Raw genomic sequence first — 18848 nt, forward strand, 5'->3', positions numbered from 1 at the left:
CTGTGCTGCTGTCAACATTCCAATCATATTGGCGACAGGTTGCTGCATTTCTATCTACTTCTGAAATGGGTAAAAAAAGTCATAAAACAAAAAGGGGGCCCATGTGGCCTTCCTGCTGCTAGATGTGGATATATATATATATATATACAGCTTGAACACCTTCTCACCTCTTCACCATCTTTATCCGTGTTGCGTCCGGACCAGAAGAGATGAGCGGAGGTGCTGACTGCCCGGCACTGATCCGGCTTCTTCAGGAGCTTGGACGCAGCCAGCGCGCTCTGGGTCCTCAGAGGCTCGTGGTTTTCTTCACTGAAGCATTTCATCTTCTCAAATGTTCCAATGATGAGGGTGATGGCCGCCAGCTGAGCCTTAGAGTCGCTGATTTCGTCTTCATACAGTGAAAATGCCTGGAGACCGGTTATAGAGAAGACAATCTGGTTACAGCGATAGGATACATAGGATAGATAGATAAGGATAGGATACATAGGATAGGATACATAGGATAGATAGATAAGGATAGGATACATAGGATAGATAGATAAGGATAGGATACATGGGATACAATAGATAAAGATAGATAAGGATAGGATACATAGGATAGGATACATAGGATAGATAGATGAACTATCTATCTATCTATCTCGATCTATGATCAGGGACCACAGCTTAGCTGCATTGTCTAATAGGAGTCTAAGGAAATCTAAAATCCACCTTCTGGCTCATCATAGGTAGCTGCGCTGTCCCTTCACCATGCTTTAAACTGCAGCTTTGATTGGCTGCAATGCTTAAGAACAAGCCCACCATGAGTTCAGTATGTGGGAGCTGATTCACAGTACAGAAAAGACCTAATGGATTATATAAACTACGATCAACTAACCCAAAGAGAGATAAGAATCCAGTAATTGCTGCAAGATTACGGAGGCAAATTTGATTCCGTAAAAATTAATCTTTATAGAAAATCTCCATAAAATAATAGGGATGTAAATCTTACTAAAAAAAAGTTCTGCAACTTTCTAATCTACTTTGCTTCAATTCTTTGCCATTTTCAAAATCAATGCTTGCTGTCAGTGAATTTAGTTTTTTTTTTTTTTTCACATTGCGAGATAAAAAACGTAATTTATTTTAGTCCTGCTCACACAGCTGATAGGCTTGTTACAATATAATATTGTAAATAATAGATATCAGCCAGTAAACTGGGACAAGAGAGATTTGTGCCGCTACCCTCAGCAAGACCAGATCTGGGCAGATGTAAAAAAAAAGGAGACTTCCATTTACTGACAGGAAGCAGAGGTCAACATTTTATGTAGACTATTAGATCTGTAAACTGTAGAAATGCTATACTAATGGTTCACGTGCCATTTAATGGTGATTTACTAGCTAGGACCGCATTGTGCAGAGACTACCACATCTGAGCGGAGGAGGGGGAGGACATTTCATCCCATTTGGTCATTCACATTTTAAAAAGGCCTTGAGCCGCCTCTACGATGAACGACGAGCGTGAAACCATCAGGCGGCTTTGTTCTGCAGACGACACACTCCCGCGAGACGACAAGGTCATCAAGTGACAGCAAGGGAAAAAAATACCTGACAGACGCGGGCGGGTCATTACCTGAGACATAAATTCATAGGCCACCGTCTCGTGGTTTTCAAATCCAATTTCTCCGGCTGCCAAAGCCCCCTGGAGGAACAGTCTGAGGGGCAACTCGGCCAATTCTGCTTTAATTAACGCGCTGATCGTCTGGTGAGCGAAGGAGAAGATCTTCTGACACTTCTTATCCCACTTATCATCCTGCCAGATAGAGAACGGAGAAAGAAACCATCACATAGAGGAACGTCAGACAGACAGCAACTCACTGGAGACCCTTTAAACACTGCACTAGATTAAAGGGATTGTCCAGTTTAGAAAACCCATTGTCATACACCCTATTGGGGAATTCGGAGTTAATAGGGGGTCCTCTGTTAAAGTTAGATAGAGCGTCTCTCGCCATGGAGGCCCTGTTCTGTAATACAAAGACAACACATTGATATGAATGGACACTGTGTAATGCTTCATTTCTCCTGTGGCGGCGCTGCAGGGAAATTAAACACTTACTGCCAGGTTTCCCCACAGATCACAGCTGATCGCTGGGGGTCCCAGTAGGGTGGACACTTTGTGATCAGCTCATTGTTAAGGGAGCAGTCTAACATAGGGATTGTCCAAAGCGGAGAACCTCTTTAAATAACCCTTTAAGGATGGGTCTGTTTTGGGTCTTCGGTACTGGGCATTATTGTTTTTCGTTGCCGCATTACTAGAGCTGTAACTTTTTTGATTTCCCCATCAACGTAGTTACACGATGACTTGTATTATTCAGGACCAGCTTTAGTTTTTATCCGTACATATTATAGATGAACTTTTAGGGTATGTGCACACGTAGTGCTTTCAGGCGTAATTTGAGACGTTTACGCCTCGAAAAACGGCTAAGAAAATCGGAAGTAGAACGTCTCCAAACATCTGCCCATTGATTTCAATGGGAAATACAGCGTTCTGTTGGGGCGTTTTTTTGCGCCTCGTTTTCCAAAAACGGCACGTAAAAAGACGCGCACGAAAAAGATTACTTCTTGGGACATTTTTGGAGCCGTTTTTCATGGACTCTATAGAAAAACAGCTCCAAAAACAGCCGTATAACGCAGCGAAAAACGCTTTCTCGGATCCAGTTGGGCCCCCATGGTGATCACGGACACTTGCACGATTACTCGGGCACATTATTACAGTTAGAGGACTGCAATTAGGACATAATAGTACGAAAATTTGCGAGAAGAGATTACGGAGCCCCCCCCCCTCCTCCTTCAGAACTGAATATGATCCGTACATATAAGTCCATGAGTTGTTCTCTCTTGTCAAATGGTCAGAATTATATTGAGCCGTTTCTTCCTTACATCCTTTTCTTGGAAAGTTGGGTGGCCAACAAAGTTGTTGACGCTGTCATCCCCAACGGGGTTGCTAACTGGCATTCCCGACGACAGAACAGCAAGAATGTTGGAGCAAGGGATAGATCCAGGCAGATGGCAGCCATATTGGTTCTTAAAAAAAAGTTTCAGGATGACTCGAGGAGGATTGAACGCGACGCTCTATTCTATAATAACATAAAACCAGTGGACGTCTCCACCACATCTCAGCTCTAAGGGCGTTTACCGAGATCTCACCCTGCAAATCCGCCACCCGAGAGATATTTTACGATAATGTCACCCAGCAGAGTGGAGTTCTCCCTTAGGCCACTTGCACACCGCCGTGTCCGTAATCACGGTTCGCGATTACGGGCATAGCTGGCCACGGACAGCCACCCGCATTTTTGGCCCGTGCTCCCATAAAGAAGTCCTACATGTCCTACCTTTTGCAGAGGCTTTCTACGGCCCCGGACACCTTCCCGCAAATATACGGGAAGAGGGGAGATGTCCGTGGTCAATAGAAATGAATGGGTCCGTAATTGCAGACCGTGACTAAATTTACGGTCATGTGCATGGGACCTTAAAAAAGGGTCTTTTCGCTGTAAATAAAAAAAACTTAAAAAGGGGGTTTTCCCAACTTTGGACAATTATGGTATATAATATAGGACCTGCACCTTTCTTTAGAACAGAGCCCCCCTGACCTCCGTCCTACCTTCTGCCACAGCCCTCCGGCCAATAAGAGGTGGCCGGGCCTTCCAGAAAAAGCGGAGTGCGTTTTGTTACGCTGTTTCCGGAATTAACATAGAAGTGAATGGGAGTCCTGGTAACAGCGTAGCACAGCAAGCTACGCGGTCTCCATAGCGCCCGAGGTCCACAAACAGCATAGCTCGTTGGCTACACTGTTTCCGTAACTCCCATTAGCACGAGAGACAGCAGCAAAGGGTAAGACGGGGGTCAGGGGACCCCGTTCTAGACATAGATGCATGCAGGTCCCACCTCTGGGACCCGCACCTAACATTTATGTCATACCCGGTGGCCCTGCCATAAATGTCGGAGCTGGGAAAACCCCTTTAATCCTTGTAGGATAAAAAAAATAAAAAAATCTGCCACTCTGTAATACACTCTGCGTTTAAATTTCTCCCCATTTTCAAGATCTCTGCTTGCAGTCTGTGAAGGGGAATATTATGTTTACATCTAGAGCCAACAAATTAATACTTAAATTGGATACAATCCCGTCAATAGTCTGGGATAAAATAAGAAGCATTGCCTGTGCTGATGGTTTGGTACAATGTATTCGAGCCGGTAAAATTTATCATCCTGGAACTCAGACTCTTCAGAACACAGGAAGATACAATTGTACAAAACCTTAATCTGTGAAAGGTCTTCGGGCTGTAGTTTTTTTTAGCCTCTGCATGACTCAATTTACTGACAACAAGCAGAGATCTTGAAGATTAAGAAACAAATCACTCACCGCTTTGGAGTTTTCTTTGTATCGGAAAGCAAGCTGATATGCTGCAAATACCAGGGGCGGTAACGTGAAGCGGATTCGTTGATTTCCCCCTGCCCCAAAATGCTTTCGAGACGTGTTCAGTATCTTAAAATAAGAAAATACAAATAGAGATCAGAGAAAGACAAAAAACACACATTACAATGTAATCTGTTCCATCCCAACGGTGAGCGGCGCCACATCCGGCCCTAGAAGAGAGAAGAATTATCCAACTGCAGCTGAGAGGGTGCAGGATGTAAGCGGAGCGTTACTCAGGTGTCTTATAGAAGCGCCAATTTAAAGTTACAGACACCAAACTCCAACTTTAAGGGGTTTTCTCATCTTGGACAACTACGGCATATCCACAGGATATGCCATAAAAGTTCGACAGATGCGGGTCCCGCCTCTGGGACTCGCACCGATTTCTAGAATGGGGCCCCCTAAACCCCGTTCTAGCCTACTCTGCTCCGCTGCCTCTCGGACACTTCATGGTTAGGCCTCAAGCACACGACCGCATTCGGTCCGCGATATACAGTCCGCATGTCGCCCGCATTTCCCGGACCTAACACCGTGCAGCGAGCCGGGCTCCTAACATCATAGTTATGTATGACGTTAGGTGTCCCTGTATTCACGTGGGAATACTGTCCCGTACTGAAACAGGTTTTCAGTACGTGACAGTCCCGCGGGGAGGCAGTGACAGCTGGCGTCATACATAACTATGATGCTAGGAGCCCGGCTCCCTTAACGGTGTTCGGTCCGGGAAATGCGGCCGACATGCGGACAGGAGGCCTAACCAGGAAGTGTCCGGGGGGACCCCAATCTGTCTGACTTTTATGGCATATCCTGTGGATATGCCATAATTTTCCAAGATGGGAAAACCCCTTTAATAGGTCCAGCATCGTGTACGGGACTTAGCTCCGGTCTATATGGGAGACTAGGGGTAAAATGAGAGGATACATGACGCTTAGCCATAGACCCTCTGGAAATGAAAGGTCTAAATGAACATAAACAGACCTGTGTCGTAAATTAAATGGGACCTGTCACCGCTGCGGATTTGTCTGGTTTAGTAAATACTTGTTATTCCCATAGAAATACAATTCTGGAGCATCTTTTCTTAGAACTCCATGTTGGACTGTGCCTCTGTTATTCCTCCTAGAAATTTATGAATAAATTTGCAACTGGGTGTTACCAGTTTGGGGGGGGGGGGGGGTTTCCCTACACAGACTGACAGTGTCCAATCAGTGCTGACTAAGTGAGACTGTGTAGGGACACGCCCCTTCAGTCTTAAATTTGTAGGAGGAATAACAGAGGATTGGCACAATAATGATTTCTAAGAAAAGAGGCTCCAAAATTGTTATTTCATGGGAAATACAATCATTTACTAAAAACAGACATGTCTGGAGAGGTGACAGGTCCTCTTTAAAAGGGGTAGTCCAGGGTTAGAAAAAGAAACACTTCTGTCCATTTCTAGTATTGCAGCTTATGCCCATTCAAGTCAAAAGGACTGAGTTGCAGTACCAGACATGGACAAGAGTGGCGCGAACCATTTTTCTAATCTCCCCTCCGTCTTTGGTTTCTGATGTTTCTGGATTATCAGATGCAGATTAAAGATATATTTTCCCTCCATTATATTATATTTCTAGAGGAGAGAGAAAAGTTCCTTATTCCGTTTATTTTTAGGATTACATCTGCAGGTCGCAGTAATTGTGTGTGTGTGTAATGAACCGCCATTGTTCCGTGTCCTTAAAGAAAATGTCCTTATTAAAAGCTGGACGGAGTCCGTTCCCAAACCAGCAGCTTATCAACAACCGTGACATACATGCTGCTCATTAAATCCCAAACCTTCTTAAAAAAGGAGGAACAAGATGGGGTCAGCTCCCCGCAGCAATGACCATGGCGCTAATGACCACCACCGAGCTAGACCTTGTTGTATTACAGGCACTCCGCAGGTCTCACCCAATAGGAAGCGATCATTTTACCAGTTGCCGGTGTTGATAGCATGTTAATAAACCCGGTCTATGCTACTGCCCCCTGCGCCACGCCAAAGCTCTAGATCACGGTTAAGGAGCAGAAGAATGAAAGATGGAGGAGAATAATGTACAGCTCCACTACCTAGGGTGCAAACATAAAAACTGTGCCCTCCAAAAAGGAGACCTTGTTGTTTGAGCAGTATTTCCTATATACTCGCTGCAGTAACAGAGCAGCTCTCTGCCCTCTCTCCCAGCAGAACTCCCTGCAGTTGAGCTCCAGGTGTCCAATGGAAAAAGATAGATACTCCCCAAAAGTGGAATACAACATGAAATGATCATTTTACCAGTAGCTGGTGTTGGTAGCTAATAAACCTAGTCTATGTTACTGGCCCCCTGCTCCACATCAATGCTGTAGATCAGCAAGAACCACGGTTATGGAGCAGAAGAAACAAAGATGGATGAGAGCAACGTACAGCTCCACTACCTAGGTTGTAAATGTGAAAACTATACCCAGAGTCTTGTGGTTTTAATAGTATTTCCCTATGTATACTCCCTGCAGTAAGAGTTTAGTGCGAAGACCATGAAGCAGCTCTCTGTCCTCTCTCCCAGCAGAACTCGCAGCAGTTCAGATCTATGTATCCAATCTAAAAGATGGGGATTTCTCAAAATTGGGATACATAGAGGTTCAGATCCCCAGTTTAGATAGAATGTGGCAGAACATACAGTCTTGTAGTCGCACACAATTAAAATCGACATCATCTTGCGAATTTCTGTTTTATCAAATTTTTTCTCCCGGTTTAAAAACTGTATCTGCATCTTCAGTACGCAGATACAGTTGAAAGCCAATGGTAGAGCAGGGAACCACAAGGTCTCTGCTCTACCATTCACTATGTATGACTTGACACGAGTCAGTGACATCATCATCGCGCCTGTCTACGCCGAGCTGCACAGACCAGAGGAGCAGAGGGATCTCCTCCACTCATCATTGGAACAGGGTTAGGGGAGTATGTATATTATTATGATCAGGCACCATTGGGGGCAGCTGTAGGGGCATTATACTGTGTGGGCGCAACTATAGGGTCATTATACGGTGGAGATAGTTATAGGGGCAATTATAACGTGTGGGGGCAGCTATGGGGCATTATAAGGTGTGGGGGCAGCTATGGGGCATTATAAGGTGTGGGGGCAGCTATGGGGCATTATAACGTGTGGGGGCAGCTATGGGGCATTATAACGTGTGGGGGCAGCTATGGGGCATTATAACGTGTGGGGGCAGCTATGGGGCATTATAACGTGTGGGGGCAGCTATGGGGCATTATAACGTGTGGGGGCAGCTATGGGGCATTATAACGTGTGGGGGCAGCTATGGGGCATTCTGTGTGGGGGCAGCTATGGGGCATTATAACGTGTGGGGGCAGCTATGGGGCATTATAACGTGTGGGGGCAGCTATGGGGCATTCTGTGTGGGGGCAGCTATGGGGCATTATAACGTGTGGGGGCAGTGTCAGGGGGTATATTATATACAGTAGTATACAGCAGGCTCAGGGGATAAAGATTAAATCATAGGTGTAGAATGCAAATAGGGGGTGTGGCATGCAATAGGGGTGTGGCCTAAATAATCGTACTCAAGGTTACATGTTCAATCAATCGTGACTTGGATTTAGGTCATAACTGCCCAGCCCTAGTGTGGACTACAGCAAACCCGGCTTTAGCATGACATCCGCTGTACACAGTACTAGGCGGCACGCTGAGCAATGTGGTTAAGTGCTCCGTAATTTTCTCTGTGAAAAACGCTTGTTCTCCAGATACAAAACATTGAGAGATTAATAAAAGAATAACGGGGCAAATACAGATCCCCCCCATAGCGATACAGCAAAATTGCCGGCTTCTCAACTTCTTAAATCCACTTCTTAAGCGTGTGCTACATGAAGCAATTAAGAACGCAAGCTCTCCGGAACAGAGCGCGGCGGCTCCAGGGGATACTTCATATACGCGTGTATGGGTTTCAGCAGCTTTCAAAAACGTTCTGCTTCAATTCAGCCTTCCGAGAGCCAAGATCATGCACAATATCCCTATTATTCAGGTCAATTAGACTTAAAAGAATAAGGAATCCTGGTTCCTAACACGTATAAGACCTCTGCTTGCTGCCAGCCCCTGTGGACTTGATTGATCATGGAGAGTTGGCGGTAATTTAAAGCGAAAAGGAAAACACAGGAATTGATTACGACGCGGTCCGAGAGGGGATTAGAAGCCATGATGTTACATTAAAAATTCCCACTTGTTGCCGTTGGATCAATCCAAGTCAATTAAATAGGTAATGAATAAGATAATGAATCACTTCGTATTTACAGAGGAGGCCCCTGGACTCCCTGGCGAGATGAAACACTACAGAACTGATCCCTGAAGGGTTAAACAGCTTCTGATTTTCAGCCGTTTTGCAACTTGCGTTTTTTGCGGCCGCTTTAGGAGCTTTTTTTCTATTGAGTCAATGCAAAAACGGCTCCAAAAACAGCTCAAGAAGTGACGTGCAGTTCTTCTTACGAGGCGTTTTTTTACACGGTCGTTTTTAGAAACGGCCGCGTAAAAAATGTCCATGGGAACGGAACGCCGTTTTTCCCATTGAAAATCAATGGGCAGATGTTTGGAAGTGTTCAGCCCCTGCAGTTTCAGGCCCGAAAAACAGCTGAAAATAGGTCGTGTGAACATACCCTTAGAGTCCTTAAACAGCAATGGTTCCCTTAAAAGGGGCACTGCACTTAACAAAATGAGGCTACACGTCTGGAGGAGTCATGAAGAATCATTATGTTGGTACATTTGCATATCACGGCTAATAAAAATAAAAAATACGCATGGAAGATGAGATTATATGTTACTGCAGCCCGGTGCGCCGTACTGCTACTTGCACATGCGCCTTCATGCAACTTTAACAGTTTAGACTTTTATTGTATATGGACACTGTAGCCGCAATCTACACATGAAAGCTCAGCCTGGCCACGTGATTTAAATTGTGAGAGGGGAATAAGTCGTTCCCAGACTCCACTGGCACCGGCTTATCTCCCATAGGAACCAAGTATCGGCCACGTCGAAATCCATCTAGCGATGGGGGAGGGGTCGGAATACCCGATCTATGGGTCCTCTAAGGCAGGGGTCAGCAACCTTCGAACTCCAGCTGTTGTGAAACTACAATTCCCAGCATGCACTGACAGCATTTGACTGGAATAATAAAGCCGTGGGCTGTTAGAGCACGCTGGGAGTTGTAGTTTCTCAACAGCTGGTGTGCCGAACGTTGCGGACGCCTGCTCCAAGGGATATTACAACTGCAGGAAAGGTTTGGGGGCTGCCATAAATTACCGCAGCGGCCAAAGAAAGGTTACAGTTCATTTAAGGTCAGCAGCACTCACGTGATGGGACAGTCTCAGGACCTACAGTCCCGTTTAATGCATTACATTCAGTCTGAATAATCTAGGAGTCCATAGAACGGACAAAAATCCCTATGGACTCATTAGCATCTCATTTGCATATTAGGCTTGACGTGACTTATTTACACCATTAGGTCATGTGACCGGTGAATACCCGCTGATCAGACTATAATAAGCGGCTCATTAATACTCAGATTTCTGCAGGTTGTTCACAGACCACCCGGCTGGACTGGACCCGGCGCTGTGCATTGCGTCCTGTCATTAGTTCGGTAGACACAGGACACGGTGAGGAAATTGCCTCTTTTCATGGCGATGATGAGCTGTCAGGAGCGGCGGTGGCGACAGCTAAAACCACTGCCGGGAAAGTAACAAGTCTCGGCAGGAGGCGACTTAATCAGAATTTTCCCGCTGTAAGACGAGAGGTGCCGGCGTGCAGACTGTGACCTCGTTTACACTAAGGAAAGGATCCGAGCGCTCAGTCCCACTTCCTCAGAGCCGCTTCTCTCACTTTACAATTAACAAGCCGATCAGCGGCGCAGGGAAGCAAATACAAGTGCAAAGGGACATGAAGGCGGATAAGGCATTACTGTGGAGCAATGGTCTGCAGCCTGTGGTTGAGAAACTACAACTCTCAACAAGCCCTGGCAGCCAGAGGTAATCCATACATGCTGGGGCTTGTAGTTTCTGTAGCCAGTAGCTCTCCAGCAGTGGGATACTACAACTCCCAACAAGCCCTTTCAGCTTGAGGACATCAGTACTTTCTGGGACTTGTAGTATCACACTCCGTAGCCTGTAGCTCTCAAGCAAACTACAAGTCCCAGCAAGAACGGATGTCCTCAAGCTGAAACGGCTTGTTGAGAGTTGTAGTATCCCACTGCTGGAGAGAGACTGGCAACAGAAACTACAACTCTCAACAAGCCCCGGCAGACTGAGGACATCACTACTTGCTGGGACATGTAGTTTCTGTAGTCTGTGGCTCTCCAGAAGTGTGAAACTACAACGCTCAACAAGACCTAGCAGTGTGTGGATGCGAAGATATGTGGGTAGTTGTAGTCTCTACAGGTTGTGGCGCTCTAACCATTCAGCACATCAGGACATGCTGGGAGTTGTAGCTTCACAACAGATGATGCGGATATAACGCTGCCCATAAGGGTCATCATCCAGCTTTTCACAGCCCCCGAATACCATACAGATCTACGTTATTATGCACAGCAACATTCCTCCTGCTCCCGTTCCCTAATTGCCCTTCGTTTGTGTCAGTATTTACTGCAGTTCTAGAATTCATTTCATAAACTAAGGGGATTAGGATGAATAGTGCCGTTAGACCCCCCAGTAGGTGTACAGCAAAACATAGACCCGTGGGAGGAAAGATTCAACTAAAAGTGGCATTAATATAGTGAGACGAACATCATTATCTCAGTGGCTGCAATCTATGGGGGGGGCGTTTCGCATAATTATAGCTAAATAATACACAGCCCGTCGTCACAAATAGGAGCAATGACTCTGCTGTTTATAAGGATATAGTTATGGGAGGGGGCTCAGGGATTTCTGGATGGACACGTAAAGAACGATGACCTTTCTGGCCGCCATAGATAACAGCAGTGTCGGTAGCGGCACGGCGCGGGGGGGGGGGGGGGATGTGCTGACTCACGCTCCGGCATCTGCTGCCATTCCATAAAAAGGATATTAAAACTGGATTGATAGGATGAGAATTAGGCGATTGAATACATCATAATGGTAATTTGAGCACAAAGAACGTCCCTATGAAAAGGCGCAGCATGAAAGTAATCACTCGTATGAAATGTAATAGAGTCAGAGCTGGAACAATCTGCAGCCATCTGCCGGATAAGACGGATACCTCCAATTACTGCAGAGCAAAGCACTACAAGAAGATAGAACATACCCCTAGTATATATATATATCTGAGAGTCGTCCTCTTATACCAAAACGGCCACCATTATTGCCACTGGGGTTGTCACCCAGCTTTCCTAGGGTCATAAATGGCAATTATGTATCATTATACGGTGACTTACCTTCCCTGAGAGTGGTAATGGTGGTCAATATTGATTGTTGTCCAATAAAAGGGTAGGTCACTCAGGACCCCCAATATTCATTAAAGCAAATGCACCAGTCACTAGAGGACTGCAACTTTACTAGCTGTGAATTATTACCATTGATATGAATGGGCACTGTGTAATGCTTTATTTCTCCTGTGGTGGCGCTGCAGGGCAATTGAACGCTTACTGTCAAGTTCTCACACAGATTATCACTGATCGCTCTTGGCTCCAACATGAGACTTTGTGATCGGCTTATTGTTAAGGGACCCTTCTAACAAGTAGAGATTGTCCAAAGCTGAGAAGCTCTTTAAAAGGGTTTTCCAGGACTTGGATATTGGTGGCCTACTCTTACTATAAGCGATCATTACCAGATCGGTGGGAGTCTGACTCCCAGCACCCCCATCGATCAGCTGTGTAAAGGGGCTGCAGTGCTTACATCCCCTTCATTGTACAGCGCTGTACATTTTGTAGTGGCTGCGCATGGTACAGCAGCTCGTTCCCATTCAAGTGAATGTCACTGATCTGCAATACCAGCCAAAGCCACTGCCAAATGCATGGCGCTGTGCTGGTAAACCATGAAGGGGACGAGCGCAGCGGTCAATTCAATCAGCTGATCGGTTGGGCTGACAGGAGTTGGAAACTCATCGATCGGATATTGATGGCCTGTTCTAAGGACAAGCCATCAATATCAAAATCCTGACAAATCAATCAAGCACCAACCCCTGAAGGAAGGGAGATAAGCGGTTGCAGGACGTCTCTGGAGCTGCCGGCTAAATTCTAACGTTCATCAAATGTAATATCATCCCAAAGGCCGTTTTCAAATGGAGTTTTTTTTCAGGCAGAAAAACCTGCCCCAAAATTCCTTCAGGAATTTTGACCTTCCTGCAAATTCTTGCTGTGATTTTCGTGACGCTTTTCATTTGCGGCCATTGAGCGCTGCTGGCCAAAGAACAGTGAATAAAGTTTTTTCTGCTTCCCATTGATTTTAACGGGAGGTCAAAGGCGGAACGGCGAGAAGAAAAATTATGCAGTTTTTTGTTTTACCGCAAGCGCTAAAAAGCGCCATGGGAAAAAAAAAAAAAAAACACCTCCCTCCGCATCCCATTAAAATCAATGGGTGGCGGTTTCAGGCGTTTTTTGGCATGCATTCCAACGCGGTTACTGCGTCAAAGAACTCCGTGTGAACTGGGCCTTACATTTCAATCATTAAGACTCAACCACAGCAAACAATTATCATCTACATCAATAAACAGTGCCCCCAGTGGACAAGTCATGAAAGTGTAGCTACTATTGAAGGGCAGTTGAAGGACATACGAGCGCCTCTTTTACTTGAGCTATATGGAAATAACGAACAATTTAGTAGATGTCCCCGAGATGACAATATACTGACTACTTACCAGGTACTGCTGATCGGGGTCATCGGACCTCAAAAGGTGAATGAACCTGCCCACGAGGCTCTGCTCATCAGCAAAGTCCTCTGGATCGGGGTCTTCTGCTGGCTGGTCCGGCTGGTCCTGAATAAGCGTTGATACTAAATTCATGATGGCATCCACCTGTCGGAACATCAAGGGCGATCGCATTAATCTCTGGTCATGGAGAACAGAGCGGGGGCGGGGAACAGGGGGGGGGGGCACCAGAGTGAGGGCGCGGCTCAGACGTTACCTGCTCTTGAGATCCAATCTCCGTGTTGTACTCCAGGGCACTGCTCAGCACATAGCAGCTCATACTCTTTCTGGACTCGTAGTCAAAGTACTCAAAGAGTGGATAGAAATGTTTGAGCTTCAGCACCGTCAGGATGTTGTTATAAGTATCCACCGGTATCTTCAGTAGCCGGGTCAGTTCCTTGGAGACTGCGCTGCTCGTGGCGATGCTGAAAGGTACACATGTAGCCACATGTTAGAGCCCGGTTTGCATTACTCTGGTTACAGATGTAGCAGAGCTGAAAGTTGCATGTGGGGGGGGGTGATAATTCAGAGCGAAGACAATGCAGCAGATAAAGATGTGAGCCAAATGACAAACTCTGCTTATACATATTGTCCTCACACTACATCACAGCTGCTACACAAGACAAGGTATGAGAATATACTGGCCAGTTCCAATTGTGATTGTATTGGACACTGCAGGATATGAGTGGGTGCAAACAAAGCGGTCTACATCAGATGACTGTACAGATCCTGGTGCAAAGACAACACTTCCCAGACTATTAATCACCACAGCAAACTGTGTAGACACTGAACGAGCTGAAAATGCTGGGAGATTTAGTCTCTAAAGCCGAAAGAATTGTAAATGCTGCTCTGGAGTATAATACAGGCTGTAACTCAGGATCAGTACAGGATAAGTAATGTAATGTATGTAGACAGTGACTACACCAGCAGAATAGTGAGTGCAGCTCTGGAGTATAATACAGGATGTAACTCAGGATCAGTACAGGATAAGTAATGTAATGTATGTACACAGAGACTCCACCAGCAGAATAGTGAGTGCAGCTCTGGAGTATAATACAGGATATAACTCAGGATCAGTACAGGATAAGTAATGTAATGTATGTACACAGTGACTCCACCAGCAGAATAGTGAGTGCAGCTCTGGAGTATAATACAGGAAGTAACTCAGGATCAGTACAGGATAAGTAATGTAATGTATGTACACAGTGACTCCACCAGCAGAATAGTGAGTGCAGCTCTGGAGTATAATACAGGATGTAACTCAGGATCAGCACAGGATAAGTAATGTAATGTATGTACACAGAGACTCCACCAGCAGAATAGTGAGTGCAGCTCTGGAGTATAATACAGGATGTAACTCAGGATGAGTACAGGATAAGTAATGTAATGTATGTACACAGTGACTCCACCAGCAGAATAGTGAGTGCAGCTCTGGAGTATAATACAGGATGTAACTCAGGAACAGTACAGGATAAGTAATGTAATGTATGTACACAGTGACTCCACCAGCAGAATAGTGAGTTCAGCTCTGGAGTATAATACAGGATGTAACTCAGGATGAGTACAGGATAAGTAATGTAATGTATGTACACAGTGACTCCACCAGCAGAATAGTGAGTGCAGCTCTGGAGTATAATACAGGATGTAACTCAGGATCAGTACAGGATAAGTAATGTAATGTATGTACACAGTGACTCCACCAGCAGAATAGTGAGTGCAGCTCTGGAGTATAATACAGGATATAACTCAGGATTCATAGTAAGAAAGTGACTCAACAGGTGGACACTTTTTTTTTTTTTTTTTTTTTAAGTTTTATAACCTGTGAATCAGAAATGCCAACACTCTCATTCAAGTCTATTTAAAGGGAGCCTCATCCTCGGCAATGGTGTGGGATCCTAGAGGTTGGGCCTGAGAGTACCGACCGCAGACCATATGAACACATGCCAACCCGTACACACCACTCATTATATTCATACAAGTGCCACGTGTCCAGGGGGCAGGTTTTTCCCTGGTCTTAAAGCAACACACAGTACAGCGACTGCTTTCCCTTTGAGTAGAGGCACCACATGAAGAGTCAGAGGGCAACGGTTGCTTTAAAAAAGTTTCCTAAGCAACACTTGTCTCCCGTCATTAAAGCAAAATTACAACATGAATCCCGTACCGAGAAAACTGCTTGTAAATAACTAAAAAAGGGCACATGACCCCGGACTAGAGCGGCCGTCACCGACAGACACAGAACCGAATGTACCAGCTATATATTCTCTTGTTTGTGGCATGTCGAGGGATCAACAGGTGCCCGTCTCAGAGATGAGAGTCAACTTAAGAGCAGAGTCACAGCGAACACGACGCTCAGCGCTGCCGGCACAGACAACAGAGGTTATAAAAATAGGTCGCATGCTGGAGCAGCCTGAGGCGGCAAAGTTTTCATTTACTTCATGCAGCGGGATGACTGGAGGAAGGACACATTCAGTTATTTTTGTGAGATGACTTTCCCGTGATATGTTAATAAAGCTTAAAGAGGCTCTGTCACCACATTATAAGTGCCCTGTCTCCTACATAAGGAGATCGGCGCTATAATGTAGGTGACAGTGATGCTTTTTATTTAATAAAACTATCTATTTTCACCTCTTTATTAGCGATTTTATGCTAATGAGTTGCTTAATGCCCAACTGGGCGTGGTTTTACTTTAGACCAAGTGGGCGTTGTACAGGGGAGTGTATGATGCTGACCAATCAGTGACCAATCAGCATCATACACTCCTCTCCATTCATTTACTCAGCGCATAGGGATCCTGCTAGATCCTTATGCGCTGTCTTATACTGACACATTAACGATACTGAAGTGTTTAGACAGTGAATAGACATTCCACGGGATGTCTATTCACAATCTCTGCACTTCGTTACTCTGTCTATGGTAGTTACAGCAGAGGAAGTGTAATCTCGTTGTAACCTGTCATTTACAGCGAGATCTCGCAAGATCACGCTTCCTCTGCTGTAACTACCATAGACAGAGTAACGAAGTGCAGAGATTGTGAATAGACATCCCGTGGAATGTCTATTCACTGTCTAAACACTTCAGTATCGTTAATGTGTCAGTATAAGACAGCGCATAAGGATCTAGCAGGATCCCTATGCGCTGAGTAAATGAATGGAGAGGAGTGTATGATGCTGATTGGTCAGCGTCATACACTCCCCTGTACAACGCCCACTTGGTCTAAAGTAAAAACACGCCCACTTGGGCATTAAGCAACTCATTAGCATAAATCTGAAGTCGCTAATAAAGTGGTGAAAATAGATCATTTTTTTAAAATAAAAAGCATTACTGTCACCTACATTACAGCGCCGATCTCCTTATGTAGGAGACAGGGCACTTATGTGGTGACAGAGCCTCTTTAAATATCAATGTAAAATGAAAAGTTCTGCAACTTTGTAATGTTTTGCGTTGTCAAGATCTCTGCTTTCTGTCAGTGAATGGGGACATTCTAGTCGACATCCTGATGGGCTTGCTGGTTTAGACAACCCTTATCATCCATATGCGCCATCAGGACAGTCACCGCTTGCTATTAATGAATGGGAACACTTGTCTAAACGCAGGTGCTAAAAACATGTCTGACCTAGTCCTGCTCACACAGCTGATGGGCTTGTTAAAAGGTGCTGTTTTTTTAGATAAACCCCTATTCATGGGGTCAGCAACCTTCGGCACTCCAGGTGTTAAACTACAACTCCCAGCATGCCCTGACAGCCAAAAGCTTTTCGGGGAATGCTGGGAATTGTAGTTTCACAACAGCCGGGGTAACTAAGCTTGCTGACCCTATACCTATTAGAACATATGGATGTAATAGAGGGTTGTTGCCCCCTTAGGACCCCCTCTATAACATAGAAGGGAGACGCTCTGGAGGACCCGGCTTACTTGCGGATTACATGGCAAAGCTATTGATTTCTATGGGCTCCATGTGATGCTATGCTGCAAGGGGAAAAAAGGCCCACCGCTAGCTACCCATGGCGACAACAGCGCTCATTGCAGCGGACCTCGCGTTGGATCCCTCTAATTGGCACATAATCGGGGAACCTGCAAATGTTCTATGGGGTTGTCCAGTTTTAACCCTTAAACTTCCAGCCAATACATTTTACCTGTACAGAGACGTGTGCTATTGCTGTGTGTATCTCAGAGGATCGTCTAGACCAGGGGTCTCAAGCACGCGGCCCGCGGGCCGCATGCGGCCCCTGGGGCTGTCATCTGCGGCCCGCGGGACACAGAGCAAGAGCCGCTAGTATCGGCTCTGCTCCGAGACTCTGGAATTCCCTGACATCGCTGTCCACATAAGAACAGCGATGTCTGGGGCTTCCCCAGAGCCGGAGCCCCGAGCAGAGCGCTGGTGTCAGCTCTGCTCCGGGACTCTGTGGAATTCCCTGACATTGCTGCCCATATATGGACAGTGTGTCAGGGTCTTGCCCAGAGCGGAGCAGAGCGCTGGTGTCGGCTCTGCTCCTGGACTCTGTGGAATTCCCTGATATCGCTGTCCACATATGAACAGCGATGTCTGGGGCTTCCCCAGAGCCGGAGTCCCGAGCAGAGCGCTGGTGTCGGCTCTGCTCCGGGACTCTGTGGAATTCCCTGACATTGCTGCCCATATATGGACAGTGTGTCAGGGTCTTGCCCAGAGCGGAGCAGAGCGCTGGTGTCGGCTCTGCTCCGGGACTCTGTGGAATTTCCTGACATCGCAGCCCATATATGGACAGTGTGTCAGGGTCTTCCCCATAGCGGAGTCCCGGGCAGAGCTAGTATAGGCTCTGCTCCGGGACGCTGCGGAATTCCCTGACATATCTGCCCATATATGGACAGTGTGTCAGGGTCTTCCCCAGAGCGGAGTCTCGGGCAGAGCGCTATTATCGGCTCTGCTCCGTGACTCTGGGGAAGCCTCTAACATCGCTGTCCATACATCGACAATGATGTCAGGGGCTTCCCCATAGCAGGAGTCCCAGTGATGTCAGGATGCCTACTAGCACTCTGCCTGGGACTCCAGCTCTGGGCAAGCCCCTGACATCACTGGGGCAGCCTCTACAGAGGGCACTGGGGCAGCCTCTACAGAGGGCACTGTGGCGTTATCTACAAGTGGGTGTGTGACAGTATCTGAAGAGGACACTGGCATTATCTAGGGATGTGTGGCCGCATCCACAGAGGGCGCTGCGGCCGCATCCACAGAGGGCGCTGCGGCCGCATCCACAGAGGGCGCTGCGGCCGCATCCACAGAGGGCGCTGCGGCCGCATCCACAGAGGGCGCTGCGGCCGCATCCACAGAGGGCGCTGCGGCCGCATCCACAGAGGGCGCTGCGGCCGCATCCACAGAGGGCGCTGCGGCCGCATCCACAGAGGGCGCTGCGGCCGCATCCACAGAGGGCGCTGCGGCCGCATCCACAGAGGGCGCTGCGGCCGCATCCACAGAGGGCGCTGCGGCCGCATCCACAGAGGACGCTGCGGCCGCATCCACAGAGGGCGCTGCGGCAGCATCCACAGAGGGCACTGCGGCAGCATCCACAGAGGGCACT

The 18848-nt window shown here is 46.7% G+C and overlaps 1 protein-coding gene across 1 annotated transcript in view; it reads right to left on the bottom strand.

The window, feature by feature from the left end:
• Nucleotides 1-18848, bottom strand: part of VPS35 (VPS35 retromer complex component) — a 49404-nt gene that overhangs the window by 8409 nt on the left and 22147 nt on the right. Inside the window, exons 11-15 of the mRNA XM_075838422.1 lie at nt 13520-13727; nt 13255-13410; nt 4397-4519; nt 1610-1789; nt 168-407 (exon numbers count right to left, since the gene is read on the bottom strand). Of these exons, the coding sequence (XP_075694537.1) occupies nt 168-407; nt 1610-1789; nt 4397-4519; nt 13255-13410; nt 13520-13727 (907 nt within the window). The remainder of the gene's footprint in view (nt 1-167; nt 408-1609; nt 1790-4396; nt 4520-13254; nt 13411-13519; nt 13728-18848) is intronic.

The sequence above is a fragment of the Rhinoderma darwinii genome, chromosome 9, assembly GCF_050947455.1.
Source record: "Rhinoderma darwinii isolate aRhiDar2 chromosome 9, aRhiDar2.hap1, whole genome shotgun sequence".
Taxonomy (NCBI): domain Eukaryota; kingdom Metazoa; phylum Chordata; class Amphibia; order Anura; family Rhinodermatidae; genus Rhinoderma; species Rhinoderma darwinii.